Source organism: Lindgomyces ingoldianus, assembly GCF_010093535.1.
Source record: "Lindgomyces ingoldianus strain ATCC 200398 unplaced genomic scaffold BDR25scaffold_9, whole genome shotgun sequence".
NCBI lineage: Eukaryota > Fungi > Ascomycota > Dothideomycetes > Pleosporales > Lindgomycetaceae > Lindgomyces > Lindgomyces ingoldianus.
Window position 1 is genome coordinate 1,854 of NW_022985170.1, and position 16,935 is coordinate 18,788.

The 16,935-nt window shown below is 41.4% G+C and overlaps 2 protein-coding genes across 2 annotated transcripts; one reads left to right on the forward strand and one right to left on the reverse strand.

Annotated features, from left to right (window-relative positions):
- Positions 1 to 8,875: 8,875 nt before the first annotated feature.
- Positions 8,876 to 15,189, reverse strand: BDR25DRAFT_282199 (Sec63-domain-containing protein). The gene is made up of 2 exons (XM_033687949.1): positions 14,767 to 15,189; positions 8,876 to 14,715 (listed from the first exon to the last, which is right to left on the reverse strand). The coding sequence occupies exons 1-2, from the start codon at positions 15,137 to 15,139 to the stop codon at positions 9,152 to 9,154; spliced, it is 5,937 nt and encodes a 1,978-aa protein (XP_033549864.1). The 5' UTR covers positions 15,140 to 15,189; the 3' UTR covers positions 8,876 to 9,151.
- Positions 15,190 to 15,342: 153 nt separating this feature from the next.
- On the forward strand, positions 15,343 to 16,510 carry BDR25DRAFT_282204 (synaptobrevin). Its single transcript, XM_033687950.1, has 5 exons — positions 15,343 to 15,477; positions 15,528 to 15,626; positions 15,688 to 15,757; positions 15,818 to 16,209; positions 16,294 to 16,510. The coding sequence occupies exons 1-5, from the start codon at positions 15,457 to 15,459 to the stop codon at positions 16,327 to 16,329; spliced, it is 618 nt and encodes a 205-aa protein (XP_033549865.1). The 5' UTR covers positions 15,343 to 15,456; the 3' UTR covers positions 16,330 to 16,510.
- Positions 16,511 to 16,935: the final 425 nt, after the last annotated feature.

Sequence of the window (16,935 nt, forward strand, 5' to 3'; positions counted from 1 at the left end):
TTTTTACTATTAATTTACTTAATTTTAGTAATTTCCCTTTTCTTATATAATTTATAAAGTAATATAATGTTAATTATAAGTTACTTTTTACTAGTAGTGCTTAGCTTAATAAGGTAATTATATAGAAACTTTAAATTTATACAGATTACTACTAGAATTAGTAGTAGTTTAAGCATTTATATAATTTACTATAAAGTTATACTAAAAGTAATTACATTATTAAACTCTCTAACTATTCTATATAGTTTACTAGTAAGAACACTTTTAGTTACTCTTTTATACTTAGTAGAATTCTAGTGTATAATGTTACTTAGTATTTTAAAGTAGTTACTTTACTTTATATAGTTTTTATTACTTAATATAATTAAAAATTCTAGCTATAAGCTAAGGTTTTTATTATTAGTAAATAATTTATTTATAAAGATAAATAGCTTTACATAATTAAGCTATAATAGTAGAAAGGTAAGACTATACTTACTATTATCTATCTACTATTAGATTTATGTGTTAAGTGTGTTAATATTATTATGTAAAGAGTCTATAGTTTATATAGTAATAAAAAGGTTAAATACTACCTCTAGTTAACATATAAATGCAATGTATACCTCTTTTACATATTACTTAATATATTATTATGCAGCATTTTTATTTTTTAAGTTAATTATATAAAAGTAGCTTACTTATCTTTTCTAAGTAAAAACTACTATGTTATATGTAAGTTTAATCTTTTTGCTATTAAACTTAATAAGTTGCTTTTTTACTAGAATAGTCTTACTTTTTACATAAAACTTTACCTTCTGTAGTTTTTTCTTTTCTCTTTACATAAAATCCTTTATTATAATGCTTAAAGTGTTATATAAATGCTTCTAGTTATTTCTAGGGCCTATGTTGTGCATATAGTGCATATTTGCCTAACCTTCTAGAATATCTAGAAAGATGTCTGTGTACTAAGTTTTTTAGATATCTAGCTATTAACATAAATTAATAAAGATCCTTATTTTGTTTATAAAAATGTTATATAGTTAACTTATATAGTTATTATTTTTTTTATGCTTTTTAAAATTATATAATTTTATTTACTAGAAGTTTTTCTTTAGCAGTTTCCCTTTAGAGTAGAAGTTTATATAAGTTGTAATGTAGTATAGATTATGCAGGTGGTATTAGTGGTGCATACACTACTGCAGGCAGTAGTGTGTACAATTAAGGGTGTAGAGCAGGCGTTAGGTAGAGTAGCATGTATTATTTATACAGTAATTAGTGTAGTGCTAGCTAAAGTGTAGAAGTAGGTAATGCTAGTATATTTAGTGTTAATAGTAGCATTATGTTTAGTCTACTTCTGTGTAGAGCTTTATATAGTAATAAAGGTTGCATATAAAGCTTTTCTAGTGTAATTACTTTTTTTTATGCTATATTATATAGCTTTTAGGCTTAGGTACTTTTAGTGCTTAGCTATAGTATAATTTCTTTATTCTTTAGCACTTATATAAGCTCTTTTTTAAATATATAGCTAAGTGCTAAGAAGTCTTATAGTGTCTATTCTTTAAAATCCTTTATATATGCACTTAGAAAAGTAGCGCCTTTCTAAGTTATTATATATAAATTAGTAATTATGTAACTTATGTATAATTAAGTTTATAAGCTTATTAGAGCTTTTAATATGTTAATTTTATTATTCTAGTACTTTAGGCTAGTCTTATTTTATAGTGTTACCTCTAATATCTTTATGTCTTTTATAAGTTATTTATATAATAAGAATTATTTTTTATTTTTTCTATTATTACATAAAGTTATTAGTTACTAATAAGATTTTATTATAATAGTATAGTTAATTACTTTTTTAGTAGATTATGCAGGTACTGCTGTTGTCTAGCTGCTAGGTTGTGCAGCTTTAATAGCTTTAGTGTGCGCCTTACACTATCTTCTTTTTACTTTGTACAGTAGCAGAGCTTGCTATATAATATAAAAGATTAATGTGCTATTATCTAGCTACTAAGTTATATAGCTTTAGTAGCTTTAGTGTGTGTCTTATACTATCTTTTTTTTACTTTATATAGTAGTAGAGCTTACTATATAATGTAAAGAATTAATCTGCTATTCTAAAAAATAAGTAACTAAATAAAGTACTTTATAAAGTATAAGTACTTTACTATTACTCTTTTTAAAAGATAAGTAATAAAATAAAGTACTTTATAAAGTATAAGTACTTTATTATTACTTTTACTAATTTATAGTTAATTAAATTAACTACTAATTAGTGTTAAATAGGCTTTAATAGCTAGCTGCTTATAGTATAAGCACTTAAGTAGTAAGAGTAAGAGTAGTGTACAGTGTGCACAGTGTATAAAGTAAGTAAGGTAAAGGTAATATGTTTTTAGTTCTATTACTCTTATCTTTCCTTTATATAGAGGAAAAGAGGGATATCTAGATGTTCGCGCACAGAGGTTCGCGCACAAGCATCATGTAACATAGATACGTGATCCTGCTCGTGCGCGATCGCTCGTATCCAGGCCGCGACGCTGCTGCTGCGTACAGACAATAAGCTTATTATATATTATTTTTTATAGTATTTAGTAAAAAAAAGCTTTATAAGTAGTAGTTATTAACTAAGTAATACTTTATAATATTTTCTTTTATATAGCATTATTAGTAAAACTTTAAAGTATTATTACTTAAAATAAAGCTAATCTTCTTACTGCTCTTTTAGCATCTAACACTATATATTTATTCTACATATAGTAGGGATATACATAGCAGAAGTAAGAGATTTAAATAATGCTAAAAATAGCCTAAAGTAAAATTATGTTAAATGTTAATATATAAACTTTTTTAAACTACCTCTTTTTTCTAGGTGTAGTGTTGCACTTTATTAGTAAGTATACTTTAGCTTATTAGTTTAGTGTCTTAGCATTTTTTATTAAACTAAACACTAACTAATAATACTATGTAAATATTAACTACTAACACTATAACATTTTAATTAGCTTTTATAACTTATATAGTAACTATACTAAAGTAAATTAAGCGCTAGAGATTATTAAAGTTATTAATAACTTTAAAATTATATTAAAATTTTATTATTTAGTAGCTAATAATATGTTAAATAATAATAATAAGACTATTTCTACTTTTACTTAACATCTTAATATGCCTCTTACCTCTAAGCACTGTATATGCTGCGCTAGCTATATAATCTAGCTAGTAGTAAAAGTAGTTATCTATAGTAAAAAAATAAGCGCTTTTAAAGTAAAGCTTACTTAAGCAGCTTCTTAAAAATAATTTAACCTTTATTACTACTATAAAGTTATTAAAAAACTTTATAATTTTATAAACATAGTGCTAGTATTATATAAATAATAAAAAGCTTTTATAACTTTTTAAGCTACTTTTAATAATAATAACTTTTTTTAAAGCTTTAGAACACTTAATCTTATACAAAATAATAGTGTATACTAGTATAGTATTTATTTTATGCTTCTCTGCTGTTTTAAGCTTAAGGACACTATTACTAAGTTTATACATAAGTAAAAAAGTACTAATAATAACTTTATAAACTTTACTATTTTTAGTAACTTTACTCTTACTAAAGTTATTACTAAAAATAAATAAAAAAAAGTTAATTACTTTTATAAGTTTTTTAAAGTCTTTTACTTTATAATAAAACACTTTAAAGGTAACAGCTTTTATAGCTCTTTTTAGATGTTTATTATTAACTTATAACACTTTTATACTAAGCTTTTATATATAAGTAATAAACTTAAAAGTAAGAGTAATAATTACTACTTTAAATCTAGCATAGCATTTAGCATAAAAAAGTTACTTATATACTAAAAAAAGTTTATTATTAAGCTACTTATATCTTATTACTATATAGTAATAATTTTAAACTCTTAACTTTATTTTATTTAGTTTAAAGACTACTAGAGAAAGCACTTTATATAGCATAAAAAAGCTAAAGCTTTAATAAAAGCTATTTTTTAAAAGTATATTAATACAAAGGCTAAAGCTAAGGCTAATAACAATAATATTACTTAAAAGCCTACACAACACAAGTTACTTAGTAGTAACTATTATAATAAAAGCTTTAAAAAGACTTTTTTTATTAACATAAGCCTTCTTACTAGCAGCTGCTTATATAAAAAGTAGTAGAAAATAATAGAGTTGCAGCAGTACTATAATAGCTGCTATAAAGATGTTACTATAGCTAATAATAACAGCCTTTTATTTACTAACTTTTTTACTTAGTAAAAATAAGTTAGATAACTTTTTTACTTTACACTATATAAAATTACTTTTAACTTTTTATTTATCTTTTTTATAAGCTATAATTATAAAAGGTTTTTTTTTAAAAGTAGAAAAACTATTACTTATAATAAAAATAAGCTTTTTAGCTTAATAATTAAGGCTTTTTAACTATAAAAAAACTAGCTCTAGTAAGGTTATATTTATAGTAAAATAAAGGACTTAGTAGACTATATACACTGTAACATCTTATAAGCTGTTAAAATGTAAGAGGATTATAAGCTATAATAGTTACGCCCTATAAGTAGATTTAAATTCTCTCTTTATATTAAAACGTACTAACAAACTAAGAAGTTACAGCCTAAAAAACGGCGAGTTGAAACGTATTACGTACGGTTGGGAACGCTGATTAAGATGCCTTGCTGATATTCATACTGATCCTCCGTATGCTTTTGCATGGTCGTGAGCCTGAGGAGTCTGACCAGTGTCATACGCGACATTGCTTCGACTATCCTGCCAGTCTTTAATGCGCGTATCGGGCGCACCTTTGGGGCACGTTGACGCTAGATTGGGAGGTGTTACTAAATGGGAGGTTGTGAGGCGTTGACGAAAGCTTGATCATTTATATAAATAGACAAAAATAAGTCAAGTGAGTAATTTACACAGGCTGAGCGACGTTTAACGCCCATGGACTAAGATTCCCTGAGAAACGAATAACTTGGGAGCCTTGTTATGATTGTCGACGGCTTTACTTCAGATGATCCGAGAAGGATGCTTGTGTTTTGGACGCTTGGCATTAGGAACGACATGCAGAGATCGAAAAGCGGAGATGGAAGCCATTACCACAAATCGTATCAAGATTGGCCGAGCTATTATTGCTCAATTTTGTTGAATTGATTCGTTCCATCCACAGAGCGAGATAAACAACCTCATGCCTCTAGATTAGATCTAGCATTCAGGTTCCTCTCACAATAGTTCTTCATTCCCATATATAGATGCTCTTTGAGATTTCTCCTCAAATCAAATATCAGCGGCGGAGCGCATACACAACTGAATTCCGCTTCGGCGTCCACTCTCAGGCTGCCTCAATCTATTCTGTACTTGGCTTGTCCGCATCGGCTTCCGTGCAGCAAGTCCAGCATCTCCCTGAGCGGTACGAAAACTGTTATGAAAGATTAGCTGCTTTCCTATCTTAAAAATTCTCATTTATTTTAGCTTACCCCTGTCTCGCCGCAATCCATAGGTTTGGCACTGCAGATCTTCAGACAGATTCCAGGACTCTGTCGTTCTTCCACCGGCGCGGCGGTAATAATAGAAGGGAGGATGGCTAAGAAGGCAAAGATGTAATGCTTCATTCTGAATTACCAGCGTAAAATAGGGATCCAGAAGAGTGGTGGGGGGGTTTAAATGTTCATATAAGAGAGAACTCGTATTCATCAACCGGATAAAGATGAAGTTTTCTACCGCCCGATGGCTTGGCTTGCAGTTCGTTTTAATCGCTTTCCGCTATTTTCGGATATTCTTTTTGCCCATGTATTGTTCTTCTTTCGGTCCCGTACGTTGTGCGACTGCTCAGGTTTTGATGCTTCCATGGGAGTCCAAGCATGATGCGACATACCGATACCTAAATTTCCGGGGTTGTTTCAAGCGTAAAATTGGGTAGGACTAGCGAACGGGGTTCCAAAGAACGGTCCCTTTACTATAGGTTGAGAAAGATTGTGAGGATCGGCAGAGTTCCCGCTGTGAAGCCATTGAGATTGGGCGGTAGGGTCGCTGGGGGTCAGCTGGGGGTCAGCTGGAACCCGTCAAATGAGAAATTGCCGGAAAGATTTAATTTTGGGCCAAGAGAAGTAGAACGCTTTGAACCTTGCAGTAGGTTTAGCTTGGAAAGCTGGGTATTAGGTCCCTTCAAATAATAGAGCGTGGGCTAGTTCTACTAAGGGACACGTAACTTCGCTGAAGCGTTTTAGCTAGCGTGATTTGCTAAGCGCAAGGGGATCTAGGTTTATACCTCTAGGAGGCGATTACAGGAAAGAACTCGGGTTGTTCAAATTGGCAATGAGTTTAATCTCGTCGACCATATGCCTGTCTCCCAGCTCTGCTTCCCTGGAAAGCCCAGAGAGCCACGGTGTCACGAATATGGAGTCAGGAAATTGTTCTGTCATCAGAGAAGTTGGAGAATCTCCCATGTGCAAGGAAATCCGCAAGAGCCCTACAGCTTCGCCATTGTAGCGAAAACGCTTGAGAGTAATTCCTATTATTAGAGTTTAGAACCATAAAGTTTCTCTAAAGGCTATGCCCTCCAGACGGACGACATTAGTTCTTGCCAGCTAGCCATCGCAGAGGCAACCATGGTATATCCCTTAAGATGGTCACAGTCCCAAGTCACGGCTTTCAAATATTGGATTAGGCTACGGTTCGTAGCGAACATGTGAATGCTCGCTAATGTCAACAATTCTTCCTACACGAGATTTTAGGTGGCATAGCTATAGACTAGCGCAAATTATGTCTTGGGGTGTAGGAAATCATCCTCTCTGAAAGCTGTGTTGATGATGCTGCATGGCCTCATCAATATTCCTTACATTTTGCCTTGGGGTCACGTCAGCGTTGTTTTTTCAACCCACTTCAGAGTTTGGTAGCATATGCGAGATACAAGAAGAGAAATAAGCCCCTGAAGTCGCTCGCAGTTTTTATTATCAATAAGCTGCGGACGAGAGGTGAAGAGCAATATCGAATCCTGAGCTCCTGGAGATGGCACATATATCTCGCCGAACATCAGGGGACCTGAGAAATCCCTCGACAATTCGATGCAAATATGATACCATGAAACCGCTGGTTTCGTCCACGCGGATGGGGAAAGCCTTCAAACGCGATTTTCCAGGCCCCCAACTGGAATGGTCACTCTTCGGGACCTGTGTTGTCTTGCGAAGTTCTAACTTTCTACAACTGTGACTATGTATACACGCACCAATAGTGTTTACTAGCCAGGAGAACTTTTTATGCTAGAGAGGTTCCGCGGGTAAGTTAACCTTGTATGCAGGGGATTGGATAACATAAACGAAGGCAAGAGCTCTAAGAAGTGCTCTAATTTGAGGTCATTTTAGGTGTGAAAGAAATGAAAATTACGGCAGCTTGCTTCGGGTATCTGGGCTGTAAGGTATATACATTCTATTATGCACGCGAATCAACCGTTGGCTGACTATTCGTACATGTTTGGCTGTGATAGAGGAGTAGTGCGGAGCCCCGCCCGCCCTTACATGGGCTGTGGCCTCCTAATTATTTGTTTTTAAAGCTCCTTCAAGCTGGAAAGAATGGGTTGAAGCTTGTAGACGGCTTAGTGGACTATGCAATACTCCTTCTGCCCAGTCTTTGGCCTCCGTTATGGAATGTCTGGCCTCTTCCGGTAAGTGGTGTGCTACTCTCATCCTAGACGAGAATATCTATATCTCAATTTGTGAGGTACTGCATCCGTAGGCTTGGGCATCCTTGGAATGCATTGAAGCACGCATTGATTGGTGGACTGGACAAAACCAGCTTGATGTGTGGCTACCAAGGAACGTAGGAATTAGGAAATTTCCCGTCAGTCATCTTCAATCTCGCTCATCGTATCGATCAGGAGGATCAGCCTTAGGATCGCAGATTTTTCCTTTGAGGAACTCGAAGGTTTTCAATGTTGATATAAGCCTAAAAACTCTACAGGAATCAGCCTGGGTTAGCGTTTGAGAACACTAAGGACAAATTACCTGAGCATCCCTGCTCTACCCTATTGTAAGGATATCCCGAGATTCCAGAAGCAGATTCCAACACTAAATCCTCGTTTCGCCCGGCCCATTGTTGAAATGTTTGTTCGGTTACGATACTTAGCATCGGAGTTTTCGTCCGAGTGTAAAGGCTCCTGAGGGTCACGATAAACTTCTTGAGAGTGAATTTTCCACTACCCACCTTTCAGTCATGAAATACGGAGTAGAGATACGTGTTGTAGAGAGATAGCAGTGAAGTTGACTCAATTAGTATCCCCGATTAGTTTCCGAAATATCCACCCAAATGTGCATTAGTAAGCTAAACTAGTTTTTCCACATCGACAGCGCTTCTGACAGAACATCGCCCATATCAAAACCGCTAAGTCGAACGTTTGGAGGTTTGGGGAGTCCAAATTCCCTGTAGGCAATCCTGAATCCAGCTTTGTATTCATCCAACCTATGGCCGTCCTAGCATTGGACAGCATCTACAAGGTGCCGAATAGTGCTGACGAACTTGGCCTTATCAAGATCCTAAGCTCGCCTATCATTCTAGATTTCCTTGAAATTGGCAAGCGACCTAGGCACCTGCACTATAGGGACAACCACGCCGCTCTCACCGTACCATCTCTATATGTTATGGTTAACACCAGAGACATGGTCAAAGATGAGGTTACAATTAGCAAGCTGTATTGCGTACTGTATTCATTTGCACAACAGCACAAGCGTTGGCATCAATTGGAAAATAGAGTCGATAGAAAAATGCATAGAGAATTTATAGAGCATACGTGTAGAAAATAAAGATGTAGAAGTCTATGGTTAAAGAACCTTAGCATTATCACCTAAATCAAAGGCCTCTACCTGCTTCTGCCGCATAGTGAGCTAGTGTTTATGCTGTTGTGCAAAGTATTGTACGAAAGTACTATGGAATGTGTCCTATACATTCACCATCGAGCGTCTGGATCGGAGCTTATCATCTGCAATGTTCTAGGAGCCAGGAAGAACTGGCTGCCACCGAGATGAAAGCTCAATAGGCTCTCCGTATCTAAGGTATGAATATCATGATTGCTTAATCAAATATTCGTTCGATTGAATGGCCTGAAACCAAGATTATGACGTCCCCGCCCTCACCCGGAAGATTTCCAGCATCAAAGGAAAAGCACAGTCCCAACTAATTAGTCACAGCCTCCCTTCCCCTTGACCTTCCCATCCTCTACGACCGGCACCTTTGGGACATCCACACCCTCTTCTTTCCACTTCATACCAATATATGCATCGCTTAGGACTGTAACATCAAGTTTCTTCCCCTGGGTGTCTTCTGGCAAGTTTATCTTGGCTATAGCCTGCAGTCTCGTGCTAGTTGTATTTCCTCTAGCAGCCGTGTTCCAGCCCACGCGTTTCAAAGCTATCATCTCATCGCTACTAGGGTAACTAAGAACGACAAAGAAGCCCTCAGTCTGCGGCTTTGGATACCTCGGTGCGAAAATCCGTACGCCACCGGCGGTCATGCGCGCTACGTTAACGCGAGAGAGTTGAACGGAAATATTGGTGGCATTTATGTCCCGTGCGTCGACATTGATGCTTGGTAAGCGCCCGGCTGGTTCTAGGAACCGTTTCGTTGCTTCGGGTTTCACTCCTGCGAAACGCGCGGCTGTCTCGAGGACGGCGTTTGGGGTAGTTGTAGCCTCGACCAAGGACTTCGGGGTAGCTTTCGGGTGTTCCATTCTCTTCTTCTCCTTCTCGATATCAACGCCTGGAAAGATAGCCAAAGGTCCATCGGTCGGCCAACGCGCGCATTTAATGCACTGGAGTAACGTAATCATCATTTCGCAGCTCGAAAAATATCCCAGCTCAGTCAGCACATCTATGCTTGCTTGTACGATACGAATACTCTGATCAAGGACGCTGTTTAGATCCCCCACATAGTCGGATATTGGCAGGTCGATCCGAGAGAAATGCGCTTGGAGCAGCAAGTAGGCTTTAACGTGGGGATCCCACATGGGCAAGCCGAAGTCATCAGCTTTGAGCGGAAGAGCAGCCGACATCTCTGCGTTAATAAGGTCTTCATTGTGGCGAACAGGAAGCTCGTCATATTCGATAGCGTGCGAGACCCAGGATAAGACGTCGGAGAATGTTGCGTCACGCTTGGCGTACTTGACCAGGTGCCGAATAGTCTTGTGAGAGAGGTAGTAATAACTCATGATCTTACCTAATGCCGTCGAGTCAATGTCACCAGTACCGCGTATAGAGATGCATGACGATTTGGCGAGCTCTTTCAATGAAGTCTCGACCAATTCGACCATGTAATCATTCGCTAAAGTTTGTGCGGCAATGGTATTGTGCTCTTCAGCCGATATCTCGAGTCCGTAGTATGATGGGTTCTTGTGCAATCGCCGGAAGAAGAATGTCCAAGTCAGGTAGTCAAGTGCGTCCTGCTTAGTAGCAATCGTTCCCGCGGATATTTCTGCGCCAAGATGGTTGTCGAGAACTTTATGTAAGGATGACTCAACGGGGAACCCAGTGTGTAAGAAGTGCTTGTAGAATTCCTTCTTAGCATCCTGAGTAAAGATGCGAGCAATCCCTGAGGAGTCGAACTGCGGGCGACCTGCACGACCCAGCATTTGAAGAACATCTGTAAGATCCATGTCTTTATACCCTTCGGTCTTTGCGTCGAAGAATTGAGTCCCCTTCACGACAACCAAATGAGCAGGAAGATTAACACCCCAAGCTAGCGTACTAGTAGCAATCAGTATCTGAATCTTGTTATTTGCGAAGAGCTCTTCGGACAGTTGGCGATCAGATTCCACCAAACCAGCATGGTGAAGACCGATACCAAAGCTAAGAGCTTCACGGAGTGCATCATCTTTAGCCCGCGATAGATAAAGGGCAAGGTCGTCTTCCGGCATGTGTAGGAAGCGCCGCGGGTTGTCCTCCATACCGCAGAAGTTTATCAAGTCTCGAGCTGTAAGTCGAGTCTGTCTCCGGGAAGCAACGAAGACAATGACTGGCTTCTCTGGAGAGTGAGACTTGATTGCAAGGAAGGTCGGCCGGTTCATGCTTTGCATAAGCGGACAGAAGCCTCGCTGTTCCGGGAAGCCATCAATGAAAATTTCCAGCGGCACCGGGCGGACTGAATGCCGGAAATTAAACAACCCTTCCTTTACGCCAAGCCAGTTTCCAAGATCGGTAGCATTCGCGCAAGCAGTTGACATGCCAAGAAGCCGGACAGATCCTTTGCTTTGTGAAGCAATATAGTTCATCCTGGAGACAATAATTTCGAGAATCGGTCCACGGTCACCGCCAAGCAGGTGAATTTCATCAATAATGACTAAGCCGACTTGTCGAACATAACCACGCGTCTGCCAGCTTCGGCTGATGCCGTCCCACTTCTCAGGCGTAGTAATGATGATATCTGCATCGCGGATAGTACGAGTATCCGGAGTGTTATCGCCTGTCAACTCAACAAGCTTCAACCCCATTGGGACTGCAAGACGTTTCCCCCAGTCATGCACTCGTTCGCGAACAAGAGCTTTCATGGGAGCAATGTATACCACTTTAGAGCCTGGTTTTTCTCGGAACGCCCACCACATGGCAAGTTCTGCGGCAACAGTCTTTCCACTCCCTGTAGGAGATCCTAGGAGAACATTTGCCGGAGTGTGATATAAGCAATGAAAAATTTGTGTTTGCATGGGATTGAAGTACTGGAAACGTTTGGCGTACAGTTCCTCAAGAAGGGTGTTCTTGAGTGCCGAAATCGGCAATGGTTGTAGATTTAACAAGTCGGTGTATACGCTTTCTGTATCAGGTCGAATAAGATGCTGGAAAGACACAGGATGCACTGTCTCTGCGCCTAACCAGCGATCGGACACAACACGAACATAGATTTGCGAAGGAAGTGGATCTGTGAGAGGAATTGTGAAATTCAGCTCATGGTCATCATACAGCTTTCTTCTCGATAAGATAAAGTATTCGGAGTGATATATCTCTGAGGTCTCCGAATTCTCGACCCAGATCCAGTACGATTCGGAGGTTCCATGGTGACGGTCGTTCCACCGAAAGTCCGGAGTGAGAAATAGTTGGATACGGAGTACATCCCTATTCAAGGGTGCTATTTCGGCTTCGACGCTCAATGTTGGAAAGTTGTCTAGCAGCTTGGAGATGACGTTTCCCATTTTATGGTTGTGGACAAGCTGTCCGATTTCCGCAGGCTCCATATCGCGCAGAGCTTCGACTGATGAAATGGCGCTCTTCTCGTCGAGGTTTCGCAATACTGGCTGCGGAAGATCAAATTGATGCAAAGGGTGCTCAAATGGCCATATTTGTCGCTCAATTGATTGACAGATGCTGAGCAAAACAAGACACTGATAGCCCCAGCGTCGGTTGAGAGCAATCATAAAAAGAGCACGACAAATCCGGGTAGCATTTTGCGTGATATAGTTCGTATCGGACACAAGGGTGTAGTCTTCCAGTCGAGCGCGGGAAATGTGTGATTGCAGAAGGATGTTCGTCTTCCCATGGGGCGTATCGATACCACCTTTTACGTCTGTGGCCACATACCCTTCATCTTTGAGTCGGAAAAGCTCCTTCTCCTCAGTGTCTCGGGATTGGATGTTGTCAAATTCTCCGCTCATACTGATCATGGCGAGAACATCAGCCTCTGATGCCCGTGGCCTCATCAAGGAATTGAAGATCTCAATACTGGATTGCTGAACATAGTATTGACTAGCGATGCGACCAACGTCCTTAGAGCGTAGATCCTCTGTGACTTCGTTGAAAATCACCATCTGGCTCTTTTGCAATACCCGTGCAGCGTCGATGACCAACTTGCGTCTCCGTTGAACAAGTTGCGGATCATCCCGTATCTCTGCCCACTCAATTCCATAATTGAGCGGGCTCTTCTGCATCCGGACGAAAAGGTAAGAATAGCCAAGCCATTGCACTGCTTCTTGCACAGTGGAGACAGTTCCTAGCGAGATTTCTGCGTTGAGGTTGTCCACAAGTTTCGTCGAGAACCGAGACTCAATCGGCTGCTGCTCGGTCACAGCTCGAAGATAGTGGTCAAGCCGGTCATGCATCGTGCAGATAAAACCAATGCCAGTATCCTGGAACTGCGGACGGCCAGCACGGCCAAAAATCTGCAAGACATCCAGGATTCCAAGGTCAGTAAAACGACCTTCCTGCGCATTGTAAACCTGCGTGCCCTTAATGATAACGGCCGCGGCCGGCAAGTTGACACCCCAGGCTAGAGTCGCCGTACAGCAGAGAACTTTAAGAACCCCCTCGGCAAAAAGTCGTTCAATGAGGTTTCGGTCTGAGCGGGGCATACCCGCATGATGCGTGCCTATTCCTTTTGGGAGCAACTCGCGAAGTTCCCGCCCTTTGGATTGCTTCATGTCTCGTAAGGCCTGATCGTAACGCGGGTGGAGAGTAGGATCGAATAGGTCCGAAAGCTGCTGATCGACAGCTTTCTCGTAAAGATTCCTCGCTGTCTTGACAGTATCTTTTCGGGAATGGACGAAGACCATAACTTGATGACTTAATTTGAGCATGTCTGCGACTTTGTCGAAAGCCACTTGTTCCATGTTTTCCCTTGCCTTAGCAGTTCCGGGTTTCCCTTTAATTCCAACAAAGTGCTGTTCAAGTGGTACTGGCCGGAAGGAGGCGTCAAAGTAGAATAATCCAGCCATCTTGTTGACTCTCAGGAAATCGGCTACATCCACATAGTTCGGGAGGGTTGCAGACAAGCCGACGATGCGAATTAACGATTGTGTGCTCTCCACCTGTCTCTGAGTTCTCGCGACCAAACTCTCTAAAACCGCGCCGCGCTCATCATGGAGCATATGCACTTCATCGATAATGAGCAGGCGAACTTTTTGAACAAGCTCAGTGTCTCCGGTACTTTTGCGTGTGACAACATCCCACTTCTCTGGGGTTGTGACGATGATCTGAGTCTGTACTATTTCCGCCTTGGTGAGATGCATATCTCCGGTAAGTTCGCGAACCTGAATACCGAGCCATGCTAGACGGTTTCCAAGCTTCCCTGTGATCTCGGCGGCAAGAGCCTTCATGGGCGCAACATATATTATCTTGAAGTCTTCGGTAAGGACAGTGAAGTTGGTGGCATCGGGTTCATCGATCGGATTTGGAACGAGGTTTTTGGCAATGACATTCAGTATCGTCAGCATTGCGGCATCAGTCTTACCGGCTCCAGTAGGGGCACAGATAAGCATATTTTCACTGGTTGAATATGCGACGGGGTAGACCAAACTCTGCATTCTGTTCAGAGACTTGTAACCCTTGAAGGTTCGTTTGCAAAGACCGTCCATGTCTTTGATCTCGACGAGCTTGCGGCCGGCACCGATCGTTCCCACAGGAGCAGCTGGAATTGTGTGCTCTTCGTAGGTTTGATGGTCTTCATGCTTGCTATCCGGAGGAAGGGCATATTTCTTGCCGTAAGCTGAGAGCTTATTTCCCGCTTCGTGAGTTCGATAGACATGCGGGTATTGAGGGCCCTCGCGATTGAGTCTCGGTGCAAGCGAGGCATGCTTGTGTTCGTAGTCTTGCCTCTGGAGGGCTTCTTCCCTCTCCTCTCGCGTCTGCAGCCGGCCTATGACTCCGTTCTTTGAGACAGGCACAGGCGGTGACGTGGTAATGTCGCGTCGGTGTGCAATCAGATCAGCGACAAGGTCTAACTCGTCGTATCCAACAATGTCTGCAAGCATCATTTGCAGCTCCTCGTCTACGTATGGGTCAGCCCGGCGGTATCCGAGCAACCGCGAATTGTGCATACTGTTACTATCGCTGGCCAGGATCGCTAGGATCTGCGCCTTCAAGGCGTTTGCATCTAAGCCAGAGCTTCTCCCTGCAACAATGGAGCAACGGTCGGCCAACCACAGTTGGTCATAGAGCCCTCCACCAGCATGCCTGCCGACATCGTCGTCAAGGTTATCGCTGCTGTATTCTTCTTCATATTCATCGCTAATGACGTCCCAGACATCGTCACCACTAGCCACTCCAGAAAAGTCATCGTCGTCCAGATTCAGGTCATCTCCATAGGCAGGGCCACACTCAGCAGCAGAGAGATCTAAGTCGGCTATAGCTTTGCGCATAGCGTCAAGCTGCTCGAGCCATTGGGCCTGGGCGTTTTCTAAAGCTAGCGACATGGCGCCTACTAGGTTAGAATAGATGAAGTTGAAGCAGCAGAACCAGTCAGTATTTGCTGGAGGGGTCACCACGAGGGAGATACCAGAGGTTCACAACTGACTCGGCTGTAACCCCGCGCTATGTGCATTACCTCAGCTGCTGCGCCACAGCGGCTCAGCTGAAACACACAACGACATCGCATCTCATCTTGCATCTGACCGCACCGCCGACCAGGCAACTCCACAGCGTCTCAGCACCCTCTATTGCCGCCTTCTAAATCCGCGTTCCCTCTCCACTCTCCTTCGCATCTCCACATCAACTATCTAATACCGCCATCATGAAGATCTGGTATATCGGCGTAGGCTCCCTCTAACTCGCCTCCTACACCCCTACTGACGAGTATCGCAGATCGTGCGGAATGAAGCTAAGCCCGTGTTTGAGTTGGCCGGCGTGGATGGCTTGGACGCTCAATACAACAGATGGGTCGCGCCAGGCATTAGGGAGATAGTACGTCTCACCGCCCCCAAACCAAGCTTGCGGAGGAGCAAGCGAGCTTACTGTTAACCAGATGAAAGCATATGTCACTACAATCGCTGAACGAATAAAGCCAGGAGAGAGGGACTCTGTTCGTGAGAAAGGTAAGTTGGTCCTACCCCTTCATTGCCAAAAGATTGAGACCTAAGTTAACTTCCTCTTAGATTACCTCTTGCACTATTATGTTCGTCCAGAAGGCATCTGCGGCATAGTAGTCACCGACCTTGAGTACAAGAAGGGGCCCGCTCATAAAATCCTCTCCCAAACCTGCGACGAGTTTCTCACTCAATACCCTCGCTCGACATGGCCGCTCCAGCCCACGGCTAAACAAGGCCATACGGAACACCCCTATGACAAGGTGCTGAAGGAGTATCTGGGAAAGTTCCAAGATCCGCTCCAAGCGGACAGCATGCTAAAGATCCAGCATGAACTAGATGAAACCAAAATGGTGTTGAACAAGACCATCCAGAGTGTGCTCGAGAGAGGGGAGAAGATTGAGGATCTGGTAGCCAAGAGCGATGGACTGAGTGCGCAGAGTAAGATGTTTTATACTCAGGTGCGTAAATGCTTCCGATTTAGCCCAATCGCAATTCCAAAGGGCTTGCCTTGGTGAGAACCACTACTAATGTTTTGCGCGTAGGCCAGGAAGCAGAACTCCTGTTGTGCTGTCATGTGAATACTCTCTACCAGTGCTTTGATGTTTCCCGGGCGTTTGTTATTCGGTTCCACCTTTTGCTCATAATGCCTACCTTTCCGTAGCCTTTTACAAGTTCGAAGTACATTTTCAAATAGAATTCATAACAAGCTCAAATATCGCTGTTTTCGCGTAGCTATGAGGCATCATAGCTCAACTATAGCTCTCGGGTTCTATAAACGGTTTACGTCTCTAGAAATTAATGGCAAGGTACATGTACAGGGATCGAATACAACCAAAGGATATTCGTGTCTCCACTAACGAGCCTTAAAAAGGTTCGTCCTTGAGCAACCCTCCAAGGTAGAGTTTCTCCAGAACTACGCATCCATCCACGTTGAGAATGGCCGTCAGCGCCGGGGATGCTGATGCATCCCGCCGCATGTCTTGATCTTTTTCCATATCTGACGGATTAGGACTTGGTACGACTTCGCGCACCGTCTCATCCTCATCAATCATCCCAAGAATATCTTTGGAAACCCGTTCCATCCCGGTCCCCCTCAAGTTCTCAAACGCCTGGAAACTGTCAAATTCTTCATCCTCATCCTAGTTCCCGTTGAATACTAGCCAGATGCCGGTCGTGCATTCTAG